General features: G+C 42.5%; 1 protein-coding gene across 2 annotated transcripts in view; it reads left to right on the top strand.

Annotated features, from left to right (window-relative positions):
- JAK3 (Janus kinase 3) overlaps positions 1 to 17,095 on the top strand; it is a 148,483-nt gene extending 131,388 nt beyond the window's left edge. For both annotated transcript variants that reach the window (XM_069962299.1, XM_069962300.1), the window contains 3 exons: positions 14,448 to 14,565; positions 14,660 to 14,770; positions 16,630 to 17,095. In XM_069962299.1, the coding sequence (XP_069818400.1) occupies positions 14,448 to 14,565; positions 14,660 to 14,770; positions 16,630 to 16,773 (373 nt within the window). In that variant the 3' untranslated portion in view covers positions 16,774 to 17,095. The remainder of the gene's footprint in view (positions 1 to 14,447; positions 14,566 to 14,659; positions 14,771 to 16,629) is intronic.
- Positions 17,096 to 18,406: the final 1,311 nt, after the last annotated feature.

The following is an 18,406-nucleotide window of genomic DNA, read 5'->3' as shown; positions in this document are numbered from 1 at the left end:
ACACTACAGGTATACAAGACCTCCACCAATTATACACTACAGGTATACAAGACCTCCACCAACTATACATTACAGGTATACAGCACCAACTATATACTACAGGTATACAGGACCCTTTGAACTATACAGTACAGGTATACAGGACCTTCACCAACTGTACTCTGCAGGTATACAGGACCTCCCTCAACTATACACTACAGGTATACAGCCCCCCCCAACTACACACTACAGGTATACAGGACCCCCCCAACTATACACTATAGGTATACAGCCCCCCGAACTATGCACTACAGATATGCGAGACCCCTAAAAACTATACATTGTGGGTGTACAGAACCTCTCCAACTATGCACTACAGGTATACACTAATTCCACTGATTAACTCAGATGAAACAATACCTTTAGCTTGGCCTCCTGGGCACCTTAGAACAAATCTAATTAACACACTGACACTTTATACCCGGGCAGCGCCGGGTACATTTTCTAGTATATATATATATATATATATATATATATATATATATATATATATAAAATTAGAGATGTTTGTGCAGCCTTTTGCTGTATATAATAAATAATAAAGATATATACTACCTGATCACGTTCCCCGGTGTCCTCAGGTCTTGTCTGTGATATATACTACCTGATCATCAGCCAATGATTTTTGAACTTGCCAAAAGACAATGATTAGTTGATGACTGTTGTCTATACACAGAGCGATATCGGCCGGATTAGGACAATTTTCGCTCGGTGTATTAGGGCCCTTAGTCACAGTCAGTCAGTTCAGAAGGTTACATGCTGGAACTGCCGCTACAGGCCAGGACCGACACACATGTCAGGACCCTCGCTACAGGCCAGGACTGCTGTTAGTGTTGCAAACACAAAAACTAGTTATATGCATTGTTTTAAAAAATAAAATAAAAAAATCACTATATCAGAACCAAATATTACCTCCATACCGTTATTGATGAAAACATACTATGTATAGGCCAATATTACCGCCATAGAGAGACCACCGTATAATAACACCATATACAGACCAATATTAGCACCACACCATGACCGCCACATATTGACTCTATATATACACCATATACAGACCAATATTACTGCCATAGACTGACCACCATATAATGATTCTATATACACTATATACAGAGCAATATTACCGCAATAGATTGATCACTGCATAATGATACCATATACAGACTAATATTACTGCCTTAGACTGACGACCGTATAATGACTTTATATACACTATATACAGACCAATATTATGTGGCGGTCACTCTATGGCGGTAATATTGGTCTGTATAAAGTGTGTATGTAGGGTCATTATGTGGTGGTCACTCTATGGCGGTAATATTGGTCTGTATATAGAGTGATTATGTGGCGGTCACTCTATGGCGGTAATATTGGTCTGTATATAGAATCATTATGTGGTGGTCACTCTATGGCGGTAATATTGGTCTGTATATAGTGTATGTAGGGTCATTATGTAGTGGTCAGTCTATGGCAGTAATATTGGTCTGTATATATTGTATATATAGAGTTATTATATGGTGGTCACTCTATGGTAGTAATGACTCTATATATACACTATACACTGACCAATATTACTGCCATAGACTGACCACCGCATAATGACCCTACATGCACACTATATACTGACCAATATTACCGCCATAGACTGACCACCGCATAATGACACTACATACACTATATACAGACCAATATTATTGCCAAAGAGTGACCACCGCATAATGATACTATATACACTATATACAGACCAATATTATCTCCATAGAGTGACCGCCACATAATGACTCTATATACGCTATATACAGAACAATATTACCCCCATACAGTGACCACCACCTAAGGACTGAATACCACCTTATTTTTTTCTCAATAAAACACACGGTATTGCCTTAGTGACATCATCATACACTATACATAGGAGCTGCAGCCATCACCGGCCTCAGTGGTCACCTGCAGCAATTACATAGGACTGATGAGGCCAGAGAATGGCGGCAACTCCTATATACAGACTATTCACTTCTACACCTCTGCTGGACAGTGGAGTCAGCAGTGCTGATACATACACAATATATATACACACACTATATATACACACACACACACTATATATATACATACACACATAAACACACACACACACATACTAACACATCCATAAAACACATTATACAGATCTAAACCACCCAGTCCACACACTACACACATGACATGTAACACACACTACATTTATGCATTATACACCTACATTCATACACACACACACACACACACACACACACTACATGTACAGTATACTTACTCCCTTCTAGCAGCTTGCTGGGTGTAGTGGTCCTTGTCAGCAGGCAGGGATCCTCTCACTGCAGCCCTCTCCTCATCGTCCCGACTGCTGGTACATTACAGCAGTCTCACCAGCAGGACGGAGACAGGTCACATGGTACAGGAGCCAGGTCACATGATGCAGTAAGAGGGGGAGGGGGAGCTACACTTCGGGAGCAGAGCGTCCTGCAGCCTCTGTGTGACCCCTGATAGCAGCTATTAGCTGCAGCCAGGGATCACTGCCAGAGGCTGAAGGACGCTGTCTGAGCGGTCAAGCCTCTGACACATAATGTAACTGTGGCAGGGGGCCCCTGGGGGATGGGGGCCCTGGGCAACTTCCCTCTTTGCCCCCCCCTAACGCCGGCCCTGCCTATAGGTTAACCCCCTTAGTAGTTAGCGCCCTCCAATATGTAGTATCCCCTAATGTTATAGGTATCTCAATGTAGGTAATCCCCCTGTTTGTTAGCCCTCCCCTCAGTAGATAGCATATGTTAATCATCTCCTCTAGCACCACCCCCCTGCCCAAATAGATAGTGTCCCCCATGGTGGGCAACTCCCCTAGTATCCCCACCCCTCAACCCCCTAGTGTCCAACCTTCTTGGTAGTAATGGTAGACACAGGGCCGGCTCCAGCTTTTTGTGGGCCCTCGGGCGACAGAGCCTCGGCGGGCCCCTTTGAGGAGCAAATCATGGAGAGACAGGTGAGGAAAGATTTGCAGCAAAGGAAACATGTGGCTGCTGCATATCTTTCTCCTCCTGTATCTCCTGATCTCTCCTGCATGCAGCTCCTGCTGTGTGTGTGTGTGTGTATGTGTATATATACAAGCGCACACACACAGAGCAGGAGCTGTATACAGGAGAACTAGCAGCACCAGCATGATTATATATATATATATATATATATATATATATATATATATATATAAACATGGTGAGACCCCTAGTTCTCCTATATACAGGTCCTGCAGTGATATACAGTGTATATATATATATATATATACACACTGAACATCACTGCAGGACCTGTATATAGGAGAACTAGGGGTGATGATAGATACATACATAGATACATAGATAGATACATAGATAGATACATAGATAGATACATAGATAGACACATAAATAGATACATAGATAGATACATAGATAGATACATAGATAGATAGATAGATACATAGATAGATACATAGATAGATACAGATATCTAGTTGTTTTGTGTATAGAGGTCCTGCTGTAAAATATATATATCCTGCTGTAATAGATATATATATATATATATATATATATATATATATATATATATATATATATATATTACAGCAGGACCTCTATACACAAAACAACTAGAAACCAGCACATACAGAACACTTAGTTTGCAGAGCCTACCGTGCTGCCCTCTATCAGGTCAGGTGTCCGATCACATGACCCGTGACATCATCAAAGGTCCTACACACTCAAAGGTCCTTTCCTACTCGGCTGTAGGGAAGATTTGTGAAGGAAGACAGGTGCCCGGGGGCCCCAGTATGTATCGGCGTGGCCCCTAACTGTCACATGCGGCCTCTAGGGGCCCAGTCCCCTTTGTTACTACACTTTTTTTTCTTTTTTACTAACAAAAAAATGTAGTAACAAACGGGAGTGGGCCCCTAGAGGAGCTGTGGGCCCCGGCATTTGCCCTAGTTAGCCGGGTGCTGACGCCGGCCCTGGGTAGACATCTCCCTTGGTAGTACCTACTCCTCCCCATGTCGACATCCCAAGTGTAAAAAAAAAAAAAATAGACAATCTCACTTGCCTTGTAGCAGTTCTTCATGGCCTCCTCTCCATGCTCTGCAAGCACACAAATGATATCATTCATGCATTGGAACACTGAAGGAGGGTGGGAGCGACCCTGGTGGTCGGAGGCACAGTGCTGCCTGAGGCCACAAGTGTGATTGACAAGACAGGGAACCATTTAGCTGCAAATACTTGTCAGGAGCAGATCACTGGGCCACCTGATGCAGCGAGCCCCAGCACTAGTTTGCCCTAGTTTGTATACAATGTCACTCATTTTATTAACTCTGTTTATATGAATAATTGTAATTCTCACTACTTTGCACTTTATTTCACAATACAAATGGCCGAGGTATGGATTTATGATTGGAGCAATGATACATAGACATTCATATTTCTCTTTTCTGGTTGAACATAACTACATAGATTGTGGACATACTGTATACAGTATAGGCCATAACTGAAATGACGCCAAGTTCCTGTCTAAGGACGCGTCATGTGTTGTTCCACTAATGTGATCTACATGTTGAAATGCCCTTGTGTTAAGGTCTAAATAGGACAGTGAGAATTTACTTAAATGAACGTAGGGCTACAATCCATAACTACAAAGATAAGATACAAAAGACTACAAAAAAAAAGAAACAAAATACATACAAATGTTAATTATTCCTGCCATGTTTGTGTAGGTTTTAGTATAGTAGGTGCAATGTTGTTGTTATTGATAATGTTGTTGTTATTGATTAGTAATAGTATATAAATTTGCTGTATTTTGAGCACTATGTTATTACGTTATGTTATTGCAGATTATTACTTTTGTAATAATCTGATTTCAAATGGGTTGTGGTGATCACATTCATGTTTTTATTCAGTAGAGTATTAAAGGGGTTATCTGGCACTTCAAAATTTTAGGTATTGTGCTGCAGTTATATGGAAAATAAAAAATTTTATATGTCTGCAGCACAATATCAATAATTTTAAAGTGCCACATAACCCCTTCAACCCCTTTCTGGGAATGGGAGTCATAGAAACATAGAAGATTGTCGGCAGAAAAGGACCACTGGGTCCATCTAGTCTGCCCTTTTAGTATTTTCTTTCTTATTATCTTAGGATAGATATATGTCTATCCCAGGCGTGTTTAAATTCTGTTATTGTAGATTTACCAACCACCTCTGCTGGAAGTTTGTTCCAGGAGTCTACTACTCTTTCAGTAAAATAATATTTTCTTACATTGCTTTTGATCTTTCCCCCAACTAACCTGTCACTGTGTCCTCTTGTTCTTGAGCTCAGTTTTTTACTAAAAACACTCCCCTCTTAAACCTTATTTAGTCCCTTAACATACTTGAAGGTTTCAATCATGTCCCCCCTTTCCCTTCTTTCCTCCAGACTATACAGATTCTAATCTTTGTCTTTCCTGATATGGTTTATGCCTCACACCCTCCACCATTTTTGTAGCCCGTATTTTGACATGTTCTATTTTTATCAATGTCCTTCTTTAGATGAGGTCTCCAGAACTGGACACAGTATTCCAGATGTGGCCTCACAGCGGGATCACAATCTCTCTCTTCCTACTGGTTATACCTCTAGCTATACACCCCAGCATACAATTTGCTTTCCCCACCGCCTGGTTGCACTGGTGACTCATTTTAAGGCTGTCAGTAATCATTACCCCTAAATCCTTCTCTTCTGAAGTCTTTTCCAACACAGTACTGCCGATGTGATACTCGGATAGAGGATTCCTCCTCCCCAAGTGCATTATTTTACATTTGGAAACGTTGAACTTCAATTTCCACTGTTTGGACCACTTATCTAGCAAAGCTAAATCATTTTCGATATTACTGACACCTCCAGGAATATCCACCCTATTGCACACTTTTGTGTCGTCAGCAAACAGACAAACTTTACCTACCAACCCTTCTCCTATGACACTTACAGTACAAACATATTAAAAAGAATAGGACCCAGAACAGACCCTTGTGGCACACCACTTGTAACCAGTCTCTGCTCAGAATATACACCATTAACAACAACCCTCTGATATCTCTCCTTCAGCCAACCACAAATCCACTGAACTATCCAGGGATTTAGTCCAATTTTCTCCAACTTCTCTATCAGCTCTTTATGGGGAACTGTATCAAAAGCTTTGCTGAAGTCCGGATAGGCGATATCCACAGCACCACCTTCATCCAGCACTTTTGTGGCATAATCAAAGAAATCAATGAGATTAGTCTGACATGATCGGCCCTCAGTAAAGCCATGCTGGTTTGGATCCATCAAATTGTTGATTCTTAGGTGATCCATTATCTTCTTTTTTAGAAGAGTTTCCATCATTTTCACTACTACAGATGTCAGGCTCACTGGCCTGTAGTTACTGGGCTCTTCTCTATTCCCCTTCTTGTGGATTGGTATAACATTGGCTGTTCTCCAATCATCCGGGACATCTCCTGTTAGCAGGGATTGGTTATACAGATCTGTCAGGGGGGCAGCAATCACAGATCTGAGTTCTTTAAGAACCCTGGGATGGATCCCATCTGGACCCATCGCCTTATTCAGCTTTAAACGGGCAAGTTCCTCTGCAACTTCAGCCTCTGAAAATACTGGAGCCGAACCCATATAGCTGGAGGCAATGCTGTGTCCAACCATCCTGTGATTGTGAAGGCCGCCTTCTGAAAACACTGAGCAGAAGTAGCTATTCAAATAGTCAGCGACCGCCTTATCTCCATCAATAAATGTATTCTCCCCATTACTTATTTTAGTAATGCTGCAGCCATTCTTCTTCTTCTTCTTCCTGTTACTTCACCTGCCTCTAGTTTTCTGGCTATGAAAGCTGACCAGACTGTGCCCTGAGGCATAGTCTGATCAGTTAAACCTGTTAGTGTAACTGATATAACATGCAAAAGAAAAGTTGGATGTGCACCACCCAAGTGACAAAATGGTTACTTACTGCCAATGTACACCACTTGTATACAAAACCAACAAAGAAAAAGACTATGCGGTTCAGGGAAGAAAAAGAGCGCTGCACCTCACACCTATGGCTGATACTAGTGCCCCTAGGCTAAATAAAAAACACATCAGAATTTAGTGTATGAATTGATCAAGCCATACTGCCCCATATACCATCGTGCAGGTATCTGATACACATGGGTCCCTACACTAAGTCCACACCGTGCCAGTCAGTGGCCACTAACCCGCACTATAGAGGCAAATTGGCACACCAATATATAATATAAATAAAAGTACTTAATTCAAGCAGGTACAAAAAGCTAACAGTATAAAGGCCCCATAAAAAAACATAAAAAAAAAAATCCCAAACTCAGGGAGAACATTGGGTAAGATGTTTTCCAGGGTGGTAACCCCTATTGGTATGCTATACTACCCCAAATAAACATGGTTCACACAGTACAAAGCTGGAATAATCATGGTCCAGAAACTTACAATACATACACTACCGTTCAGGGCCGCCATCAGGAATTTCGGGGCCCCATACAACCAAAGTGTCTGGGCCCCCCACATTAATAAAAAAAAATTGTGTGTTTGACCCACGCCTTGCTGGGAGGTATAATTTGGTTCAGATCAATTCTAGAGAACTGGCTCATATACCCCATTTTCCCCAATTCAAACAGACACTTACTTGTATAGCTGTCTCTTGTGCTCTGTATGCAGTGCATTATATTCACCCTTGCAACGTACAATTTATAGCGTGTCTACAAGCCCAGCGGGGCTCATTATGATGGAGACAAAAACTGATACAAGAGTGGGGTAGGGGTTCCCCTGTATTCAGAATGCTGTTGAGTACTAGGCAATGCCCCGTTTGGGGTTATTGAATTTCGAGGGTCTAGGGGGGCTGTTTGATTTGTATATGTTCACCAATACCCCCCCCCCCCCCCCCCCGGTATGCTCACTAACATAGAATATGTTGATAAGGCTAATATAATAAGGCTGTTCCATGTTAGTGAGCATATACAAATCCCCCCCCCAGGCAGACTAGTTTAGCTCACCCAAGACAGTGATAGCAAATACATGGCGGTGAGAACGCTTTCTAGGAGATCCTGTTTGTGCAGCAGAGGTGTCTTTATCCTGCTCTGCATAGACCCTCGAAATTCAATAATCCCAGATGGGGCATTGCCGAGCACTCAACAGCATTGTGAATACAGGGGAACCCCTACCCCACTCTTGTGTAAGTTTTAGTCTCCATCATAATGAGCCCCGCTGGGCTTGTAGACACGCTATAAATTGTACGTTGCAAGGGTGAATATAATGCACTGCATACAGAGCACAAGAGACAGCTATACAAGTGAGTGTCTATTTGAATTGCACCTTGTTCACATTTAGGTTCTACAATTTTATAACTGTATAACAGAGGTTACATTTTAAGCCACTGGGGAAAATGGGATATATGAGCCAGTTCTCTAGAATTGATCTCACACACAGACACCAGCACACATGAATACAGACACCAGCACACATGTATACAGACATACAGACACCAGCACACATGTATACAGATATACAGACACCAGCACACATGTATACAGACATACAGACACCAGCACACATGTATACAGACACCAGCACACATGTATACAGACATACAGACACCAGCACACATGTATACAGACATACAGACACCAGCACACCAGGGCACGATGAAGTTTGAACTTCTGCAACCTAGAGAAATCACCTGATATCACCTGCAGTCCTATGTAACACCACATAACACAGTGGTATCTCTGAGTACAGATAATGTAGTAGATTTCACCTGCAGTCCTATGTAACAGCACAGATAACACAGTGATATCTCTGAGTATAGATCATGTAGTAGATGTCACCTGCAGTCCTATGTAACAGCACAGATAACACAGTGATATCCCTCTGAGTACAGATAATGTAGATGTCACCTGCAGTCCTATGTAACACCACAGATAACACAGTGATATCTCTGAGTACAGATAATGTAGTAGTCACCTGCAGTCCTATGTAACACAACAGATAACACAGTGATATCTCTAAATACAGATAATGTAGTAGCTGTCACCTCGGGGCGCCCCTACTAAATGATGTTCTACAAAATAAGAAAAGTGTCATACAGTGACTCACAGGTGACGTCTTCTTTGATCTGAGGCGTCACTTTCCCTTTTCCTCTCCATCCGGCCCAGTCCTCCATGATGATTCCTTCCAGATACGTTTCATCCCCTTAGAACCTGCGAGACAAACAATTTAGGCTCCGCACATTTCTAGCAACTTCCTTTCCTTTCTCCCCCCTGTAGGCTCCCATAGTAACTGCGCTGTGTGGGATGCCCCCTGTATGTAGGATCCCCTGCTGTGCCCCCTGTATGTAGGATTCCCAGCTGTGCCCCCATGAGCTAATAATGCCCCTAGAGGTGGCCCCCATCAACTAATAATGCCCCCAGAGGTACCCCCATGCACTAATAATGCCCCCAGAGATGCCCCCATGAGTTAATAATGCCCCCAGAGGTGCCCCCATGAACTAATAATGCCCCCAGAGGTGCCCCCATATACTAATAATGCCCCCAGAGGTGCCCCCATGAACTAATAATGCCCCCAGAGGTGCCCCCATATACTAATAATTCCCCCAGAGGTGCCCCCATGAGCTAATAATGCCCCCAGAGGTTTTCCCGTATACTAATAATGCCCCCAGAGGTGCCCCCATATACTAATAATGCCCCCAGAGGTTCCCCCATATACTAATAATGCCCCCAGAGGTGCCCCCATACACTAATAATGCCCCCAGATGTGCCCCCATGAACTAATAATGCCCCCAGAGGTGCCCCCATACACTAATAATGCCCCCAGAGGTGCCCCTATGAACTAATAATGCCCCCAGAGGTGCCCCCCATATACTAATAATGCCCCCAGAGGTGCGCCCATACACTAATAATGCCCCCAGAGGTGCCCCCATACACTAATAATGCCCCCAGAGGTGCCCCCCATATACTAATAATGCCCCCAGAGGTGCCCCCATACACTAATAATGCCCCCAGAGGTGCCCCCCATATACTAATAATGCCCCCAGAGGTGCGCCCATACACTAATAATGCCCCCAGAGGTGCCCCCATACACTAATAATGCCCCCAGAGGTGCCCCCATATACTAATAATGCCCCCAGAGGTGCCCCCATATACTAATAATGCCCCCAGAGGTACCCCCATATACTAATGTTGCCCCCAGAGGTGCCCCCATATACTAATAATTCCCCCGGAGGTGCCCCCATGAACTAATAATGCCCCCAGAGGTGCCCCCATATACTAATAATTCCCCCAGAGGTGCCCCCATGAGCTAATATTGCCCCCAGAGGTTTTCCCATATACTAATAATGCCCCCAGAGGTTTTCCCATATACTAATAATGCCCCCAGAGGTTCCCCCATATACTAATAATGCCCCCAGAGGTTCCCCCATATACTAATAATGCCCCCAGAGGTGCCCCCATACACTAATAATGCCCCCAGAGGTGCCCCCATACACTAATAATGCCCCCAGAGGTGCCCCCATGAACTAATAATGCCCCCAGAGGTGCCCCCATATACTAATAATGCCCCCAGAGGTGCCCCCATGAACTAATAATGCCCCCAGAGGTGCCCCCATGAACTAATAATGCCCCCAGAGGTGCCCCCCATATACTAATAATGCCCCCAGAGGTGCGCCCATACACTAATAATGCCCCCAGAGGTGCCCCCATACACTAATAATGCCCCCAGAGGTGCCCCCCATATACTAATAATGCCCCCAGAGGTGCCCCCATACACTAATAATGCCCCCAGTGGTGCCCCCCATATACTAATAATGCCCCCAGAGGTGCGCCCATACACTAATAATGCCCCCAGAGGTGCCCCCATACACTAATAATGCCCCCAGAGGTGCCCCCATATACTAATAATGCCCCCAGAGGTGCCCCCATATACTAATAATGCCCCCAGAGGTACCCCCATATACTAATGTTGCCCCCAGAGGTACCCCCATATACTAATAATGCCCCCCAGAGGTGCCCCCATACACTAATAATGCCCCCAGAGGTGCCCCCATATACTAATAATGCCCCCAGAGGTGCCCCCATATACTAATAATGCCCCCAGAGGTGCCCCCATACACTAATAACGCCCCCAGAGGTGCCCCTAAAAAAACAAACATCCTACTCACCTAATCCGCGCTGTGCAGGCAGCAGCTCTTCCTCCTCCTCTTCAGGCTCCATCTTGCGAGCCGCAGGGACGGGACTTCCGGCAGGCGTGATGACGTCACATCATCACACCTGCCGGAGAGGCACATGATCACGGCCCGGCCTCCCATAGGCTGCTGGTATGAAGTGCCGGCAGCCTATGGGAGAGAATACAGGAGGAGGATGCTGACAGGTCCTTCTCCTGTATTCTGATCGCTTTAATGTTCCGCCCGCTGTGCGGGCGGAACATTAAAGCGATCAGTGCATCCCGTGCATAGCGTAGCGGTCGGGGGGCGGCGGCCGGCGGGCCCCCCCCCCATGTCTCTTAGGGTTCGAGCCCCATACGGCAGTACCACTTGTACTGCCCTATCGGCGGCCCTGCTACCGTTCAAAAGTTTGGGGTCACATTGAAATGTCCTTATTTTTGAAGGAAAAGCACTGTACTTTTCAATGAACAAAACTTTAGTCCTAAATTTAAACAATTACACTCTATACATTGCTAATGTGGTAAATGACTATTCTAGCTGCAAATGTCTGTTTTTTGGTGCAATATCTACATAGGTGTATAGAGGCCCATTTCCAGCAACTATCACTCCAGTGTTCTAATAATACAATGTGTTTGCCCATTGGCTCAGAAGGCTAATTGATGATTAGAAAACCCTTGTGCAATCATGTTCACGCATCTGAAAACAGTCTAGCTCGTTACAGAAGCTACAAAACTGACCTTCCTTTGAGCAGATTGAGTTTCTGGAGCATCACATTTGTGGGGTCAATTAAACACTCAAAATGGCCAGAAAAAGAGAACTTTCATCTGAAACTCGACAGTCTATTTTTGTTCTTAGAAATGAAGGCTATTCCATGCGAGAAATTGCTAAGAAATTGAAGATTTCCTACAACGGTGTGTACTACTCCCTTCAGAGGACAGCACAAACAGGCTCTAACCAGAGTAGAAAAAGTGGGAGGCCGCGTTGCACAACTAAGCAAGAAGATAAGCACATTAGAGTCTCTAGTTTGAGAAACAGACGCCTCACAGGTCCCCAACTGGCATCTTCATTTAATAGTACCTGCAAAACACCAGTGTCAACATCTACAGTGAAGAGGCGGCTGCGGGATTTTGGGCTTCAGGGCAGAGTGGCAAAGAAAAAGCCATATCTGAGACTGGCCAATAAAAGAAAAAGATTAAGATGGGCAAAAGAACACAGACATTGGACAGAGGAAGACTGGAAAAAAGTGTTGTGGACGGATGAATCCAAGTTTGAGGTGTTTGGATCACAAAGAAGAACGTTTGTGAGACGCAGAACAAATGAAAAGATGCTGGAAGAATGCCTGATGCCATCTGTTAAGCATGGTGGAGGTAATGTGATGGTCTGGGGTTGCTTTGGTGCTGGTAAGGTGGGAGATTTGTACAGGGTAAAAGGGATTCTGAATAAGGAAGGCTATCACTCAGTTTTGCAATGCCATGCTATACCCAGTGGACAGCGCTTGATTGGAGCCAATTTCATCCTACAACAGGACAATGACCCTAAACACACCTCCAAATTGTGCAAGAACTATTTACAGCAGAAGCGGGCAGCTGGTATTCTATCGGTAATGGAGTGGCCAGCGCAGTCACCAGATCTGAACCCCATTGAGCTGTTGTGGGAGCAGCTTGACCGTATGGTACGCCAGAAGTGCCCATCCAACCAATCCAACTTGTGGGAGCTGCTTCTAGAAGCGTGGGGTGCAATTTCTCCAGCTTACTTCAACAGATTAATAGCTAGAATGCCAAAGGTGTGCAATGCCGTAATTGCTGCAAAACGTGGATTCTTTGACGAAAGGAAAGTTTGATGTAAAAACAATGTTATTTCAAATACAAATCATTATTTCTAACCTTGTCAATGTCTTGACTCTATTTTCTATTCATTTCACAACTTATGGTGGTGAATAAGTGTGACTTTTCATGGAAAACACAAAATTGTTTGGGTGACCCCAAACTTTTGAACGGTAGTGTATAAATATGCATATAAAAGTGCAATGATACGTCAAACATAGATGCACTAAAACAGCAATGAGCAAAGCTGTGATTAAAAATGACTCAGTCTGCCTGACCTGATCCAATCTTGTGGAACTGCCTAAAATGTTTGACCCAAGTTACACAATTTAAAAGGAAATAAGTGTCCGTAGAGTGGGCCGGCCGGGGTGGATCAGTGCACTGGGGTCAGTAGTCCTGCCCCAAGTGCACAAAAACACATAATTAGCATATGAATGAAACTGCTAATATCATGGAAACAGTGCAGAGGATAAAGGTAAAAACGTACCTTCATCCTCAGCACCCCATGCACTATAGGGAGATATCACATTAACACCTTTTTGATATACAGTCCATAAGCTGGCTGTATATCATGCATTGACTACTGTTTGAAAGTTTGTTGTAATGTACTTACACAGCCCCGCGGCTGTGTCAGTATACTAGTGCAAACTTTCAAACAATATCAGAGCTCCCAACATCATAATTAATCTTGATGCTGGGAGGTTCTAGGGTTCAGTCCGCAGAACACTGTCCATGTATGGACCGAATTCTACGGACATGTATATTAGGCCTTTGAATAGTTCAGTCCATGATATATAGCCAGCTTGCGTACCGTACTCCATATCACAGAAGTGTGCATCTCGGCCGTTTTTTCTAGTACTCTTCTGATATTTCACATTTTTGAAATGCTGAAATACAGTAGTGATCCTAACTGATCTAAGACACAAAATGGGTACTAGGAATGTCAGAAATGTCAGAAATAGGGAAAACTGAGTTTTAATGATTTGACTAACCTGGAATCCTATGATTTCAATTGTAGTAATAGTCAAACATTGAGGGCTTCGTTAGTGCTTGGCGTACACTATGTGGCCCAAGATGTCCTCAAGTTTTTAACATGCACGCAATGCAATAAAGAAAAGTTCACGTTATCTGGTGAGTGCCCTCATCTGTTTTTCTTGTGACATGGACTAATAGTCAAACATTAAATACTGACTAGAAATACTGATGATTTCCTGAAGCCTCCTGATTAGTATTTCCTGACAGTAAAAGCTGACAAGGACATATGCACAAGGCCTTACCAGGTATGTGGTCCTTACCTTTTGAATAGATGGAGATACTCATTATTTTGTTTTCTAATTCTCTCAGGCATGCCCCTGAATCCCTTTCTGACAATATTTACTCACGGGAGTCAGATGTGTGGAGTTTTGGGGTCCTACTCTATGAGCTGTTTACATATTGTGAAAGAAGCTGCAGTCCCTCAGCTGTAAGTCACTGATATATTAAACATATGTCAAAAAGATTTTATAAAATCTTAATAAAACATATCCTTGTAAAATATTTGTTGATTTTTTTTTTAGGAATATCGTCGAATGATGGGACCTCACAATTCCCAGCAAACTGTTTGTGGACTTGTGGAACTTTTAAGAGCCGAGAAAAGACTGTGTCCTCCATCAAGTTGCCCTGTGAAGGTATGCACAATTATTATACTTTACCCAGAACATCTGACCATCTATACATATTCACTCTCCTTAATATCAGATCTGACTCTGTCTTAATAAAGTACCATATCAATTGGATGAAGTAACCATGTAACAATATTAACACGTGGCTGCAACAGTAAGGGAAATACCCGGCTTAATTTTTAATAAAATCCTTGTAGAAGGTCAGTTTATTTTTAGAACCATTACCATATTAAAGTAAAGTAAATCTCAAACAGCCTTATTAAATCATTACTGTCATTTGCAGTAACGTTTGACACTGGGTCTGAGCGAGTCCTGAGCAGACTCAGACTAGCCCATCATAGAGCCCCCAGTGAGCTTGCGTGGGCCAGTTGGTCCAGCATCAGCATTGCTCCTAGCATTTTAGCTGTATGTGCTACTGATGAGCTCATAACATTAAATGCTTGTTTATGCACATAAATTTCCAATTGTCTATAAGGACCAGTAAAATGAAAACATAACTTTTATTAAATGTGAAATGGAGAGAAGAGTGCAGCTGCACCTCACACCTATTTGCTGATACTAAAGCCGCTAAGCTACTTTATAAACAAACACCAGGAATTTGGTATACAATTTGATCAAACCAATACGCCCGTATACCACGTGCAGGTATCCTGGTTCACACTTGTGTCATTTGGGGGCAGCCTTCTCCGCCGGCGGTGCCGGCAGGGTCTGTGTGGGGCATTTTGGGTTTGGTCCTGTGACAGTGGGGTTGCAGGGCCAATCCATGGCCTTACTTCCCAGCATGTGCATACCTTGCGGGGGAGGCAATCGCTGACTGACACGGTACAGAGTTAGCGTAGGGACCTGTGTGAACCAGGATACCTGGTTGCTCAGTGTGAACCGGCCCTAAAAGTTAATGTATACTGTGAAAGAAAAAAGTATTTTTATTAATAAAAAATCCCCTCCCCTAATAAAAATAATAAATAAACAAACATACTTGGTATCGTCGCGTGCGCAATCGCCCTAACTATTAAATTATCACATTCCTGATCTTGCATGGCAAAAACCAGCTAAAGTGCAAAATTGCACATTTTTTTGTCACATCAAATAAAAAAAAGTGCAATAAAAAGTGATCAAAAAGACGCATATACGCAAGTAAGGTACCGATAGAAAGAACAGATCATGGCTCAAAAAATGACATTTCACACAGCCCCATAGACCAAAGGATATAAGTGTTATAAGGCTGGGAAAAGAGCAATTTTAAACACATTTAGTATTAAATTTTAGTATTTAATTTTTTTAAAAGCTGTCAGATAAAATGAAAGTGATACAAGTTACATATCATTGTAATCGTACTGACTTGAGGAACATGCATAACATGTCATTTTTACCATAGGCGAATGGCGTAAAAACAAAGCCCCCCAAAATGAAAACAAATTCCTTTTTTTTTCTCCAATTTCTCTGCACAAATAATTTTTTTTCTGGTTTCACAGAATATTGTATGGAAAACTTAAGGCTATTGCAAAGTACAATTAGTGGCACAAAACATAAGGGGTCATGTGGGTCTGTAGGTGAAAGCGCTATGGCCTTTTGAACGATAGAAGGAAAAAACTAAAACGCAAAAACAAAAATGTGTCCAGTCCTAAAGGGGTTAATATGCAATAATAAAGTGTGAGAAAGGCTGTGTCCATGTTTTCCAGGCAGCCTTAGAGCTGCATCCAACTTCATCAGCTACCGGTATTCAAATGCCAAACATATTCGAGCATACTCGAGTTCTACTCATGTCTAGTCAAAAGTTACTGCAACTGACACAGTTGGGGATTAATATGCATTTAACCACTTTATTTTGTTGTATAGACATAATATATTAAATATTTTTATTGCAGGTCTACAAGATGATGCTGTCCTGCTGGTCGTTCAAACCATCTAAGCGGCCAACATTTAGTGTGCTAGAGAATCAGTGTGAACAGTTACGCAGAGTATATCAGAGAAAGCCTGGCAATCTACACAGCGACATGCATGAAGATTAGATTTAGTTGACTTGAATTGAATGTATATCTTTCTATCTGTTTGTGTGAACATTGATAGTGAAGACGAATGCAAGCAAATGCATTCCATTTTGTTTGTTCAATTCAGTTACATTTTTGTTGCTTGATGTTATGTAGTTACATTTTATGCTAAAGCCCAAGGTTAAAAAAAATATATACAGATGTAGCCAGGCTCAACATGAGTTGTAGCCAGGGTTAACTGTATATGCACAGTAACTGTATATGCACAATATACTGTATATATAATCTACTGTATATGCACCAGTTTCTAAATGTACAAATAAACATTTACAATGCGTCAAAATGCCATTACCACCCAATACGAATAACTGTTCAGGTACTTACATGATCATACAGTCATTACCAAGAGATCACAGAGTGTCAGATCCAGTAATACAGGCCCTGTGAGTATACATCCAGGCGGAACTAATCCCTCAAATTATTCCTAATGGATTGAACAGTAGTCAGTGGGACACATCGGCAAAATAATTAATTTCTCTAACTTCTGTAGATAGTAATTGGTCAGCAGAAAGGGCTATTATATTAATGATTCAAGCATCTTGGGGCCAAAGTATCTAACATGTGAATTGGAAAATAAAAAATGCAATAAGAATTAACGTGATTTGAGGACTATTTGCTAAAGCGTGTTTATAAATGGCAAGAACCATCTAATCAGCAGTGAAAGTGGAGATTGTACAATTATTGGGATCAATCCCATCTAGTAGTGACCAAGCATGCTCCCTTTTAAAAGGGACAATAACCGCGCACCTTCGTTAGCCGCAAGAGGAGACAAGTAGTACGTCACCATCCAAGAAATTATATAGATTTGATCCAAGGTAGGGAGACATCCCTTGGGACGAAAATCTTTTCTTAAAATCTTACCACAGTACAGATGAGGATCCTTTAAAAAGGTCTCTCATTTAGTCCAGTGGAGCACTTCAATTTATTTTCTATAGAGATTTGATATGATACCGGTTGATTCATGTCGTGTACAGTGTACTGATATACTTAAACTAGCTAAACAGCGGCCGTAGAAAATAGGCTCTGCTCACAGTGTAAAGTTTGGCTCCCGGCTGTACTTTACACTGGGGTCAATGGTAAATTGGACTTTGTGCATACCCAAATGTGCCGTTTTCCAATTAGAATCAAATAATGTTCATCTGGCCGATACTGCAGTATCCGCTGGGTGAACATGTACAGCAAGTCAGTGGCTGTTGTTTGACATGGCCATGTCTAACAATGGTCGATGTTCTTATACAATGTGAACATGGCCTTAATAAATATCAAGGAAATATTGATATTCCACTAGGAAATACACATAGTCAATTTGCATACCTTTAAAGATTTACTGCCCATGGGGTAGACCAATTAAACCATTTCCAATACAGGCTTTTATTATCCACAGCAGGTCAATGCTTCGACAAAGTGCACCATGCAGCCTATACCCCAAAAACAGTATTATCAAGGCACAAATCCCCATGACTATGTTTATTAAAGAGGACATTTCTTATTATCATAGCTGTGGGGTTTTTATTCACTGGTACTTGTGACAAGGAAGAGTAGAATTCATGTCCCATTTTTACGGACACGCATTGTGATTGGCTGATAAATGTTC

Source organism: Dendropsophus ebraccatus, chromosome 3, assembly GCF_027789765.1.
Source record: "Dendropsophus ebraccatus isolate aDenEbr1 chromosome 3, aDenEbr1.pat, whole genome shotgun sequence".
NCBI classification, from domain to species: domain Eukaryota; kingdom Metazoa; phylum Chordata; class Amphibia; order Anura; family Hylidae; genus Dendropsophus; species Dendropsophus ebraccatus.
Note: the sequence above shows the minus strand (reverse complement) of the source record. Positions and strands in the feature narration are given on the sequence as shown.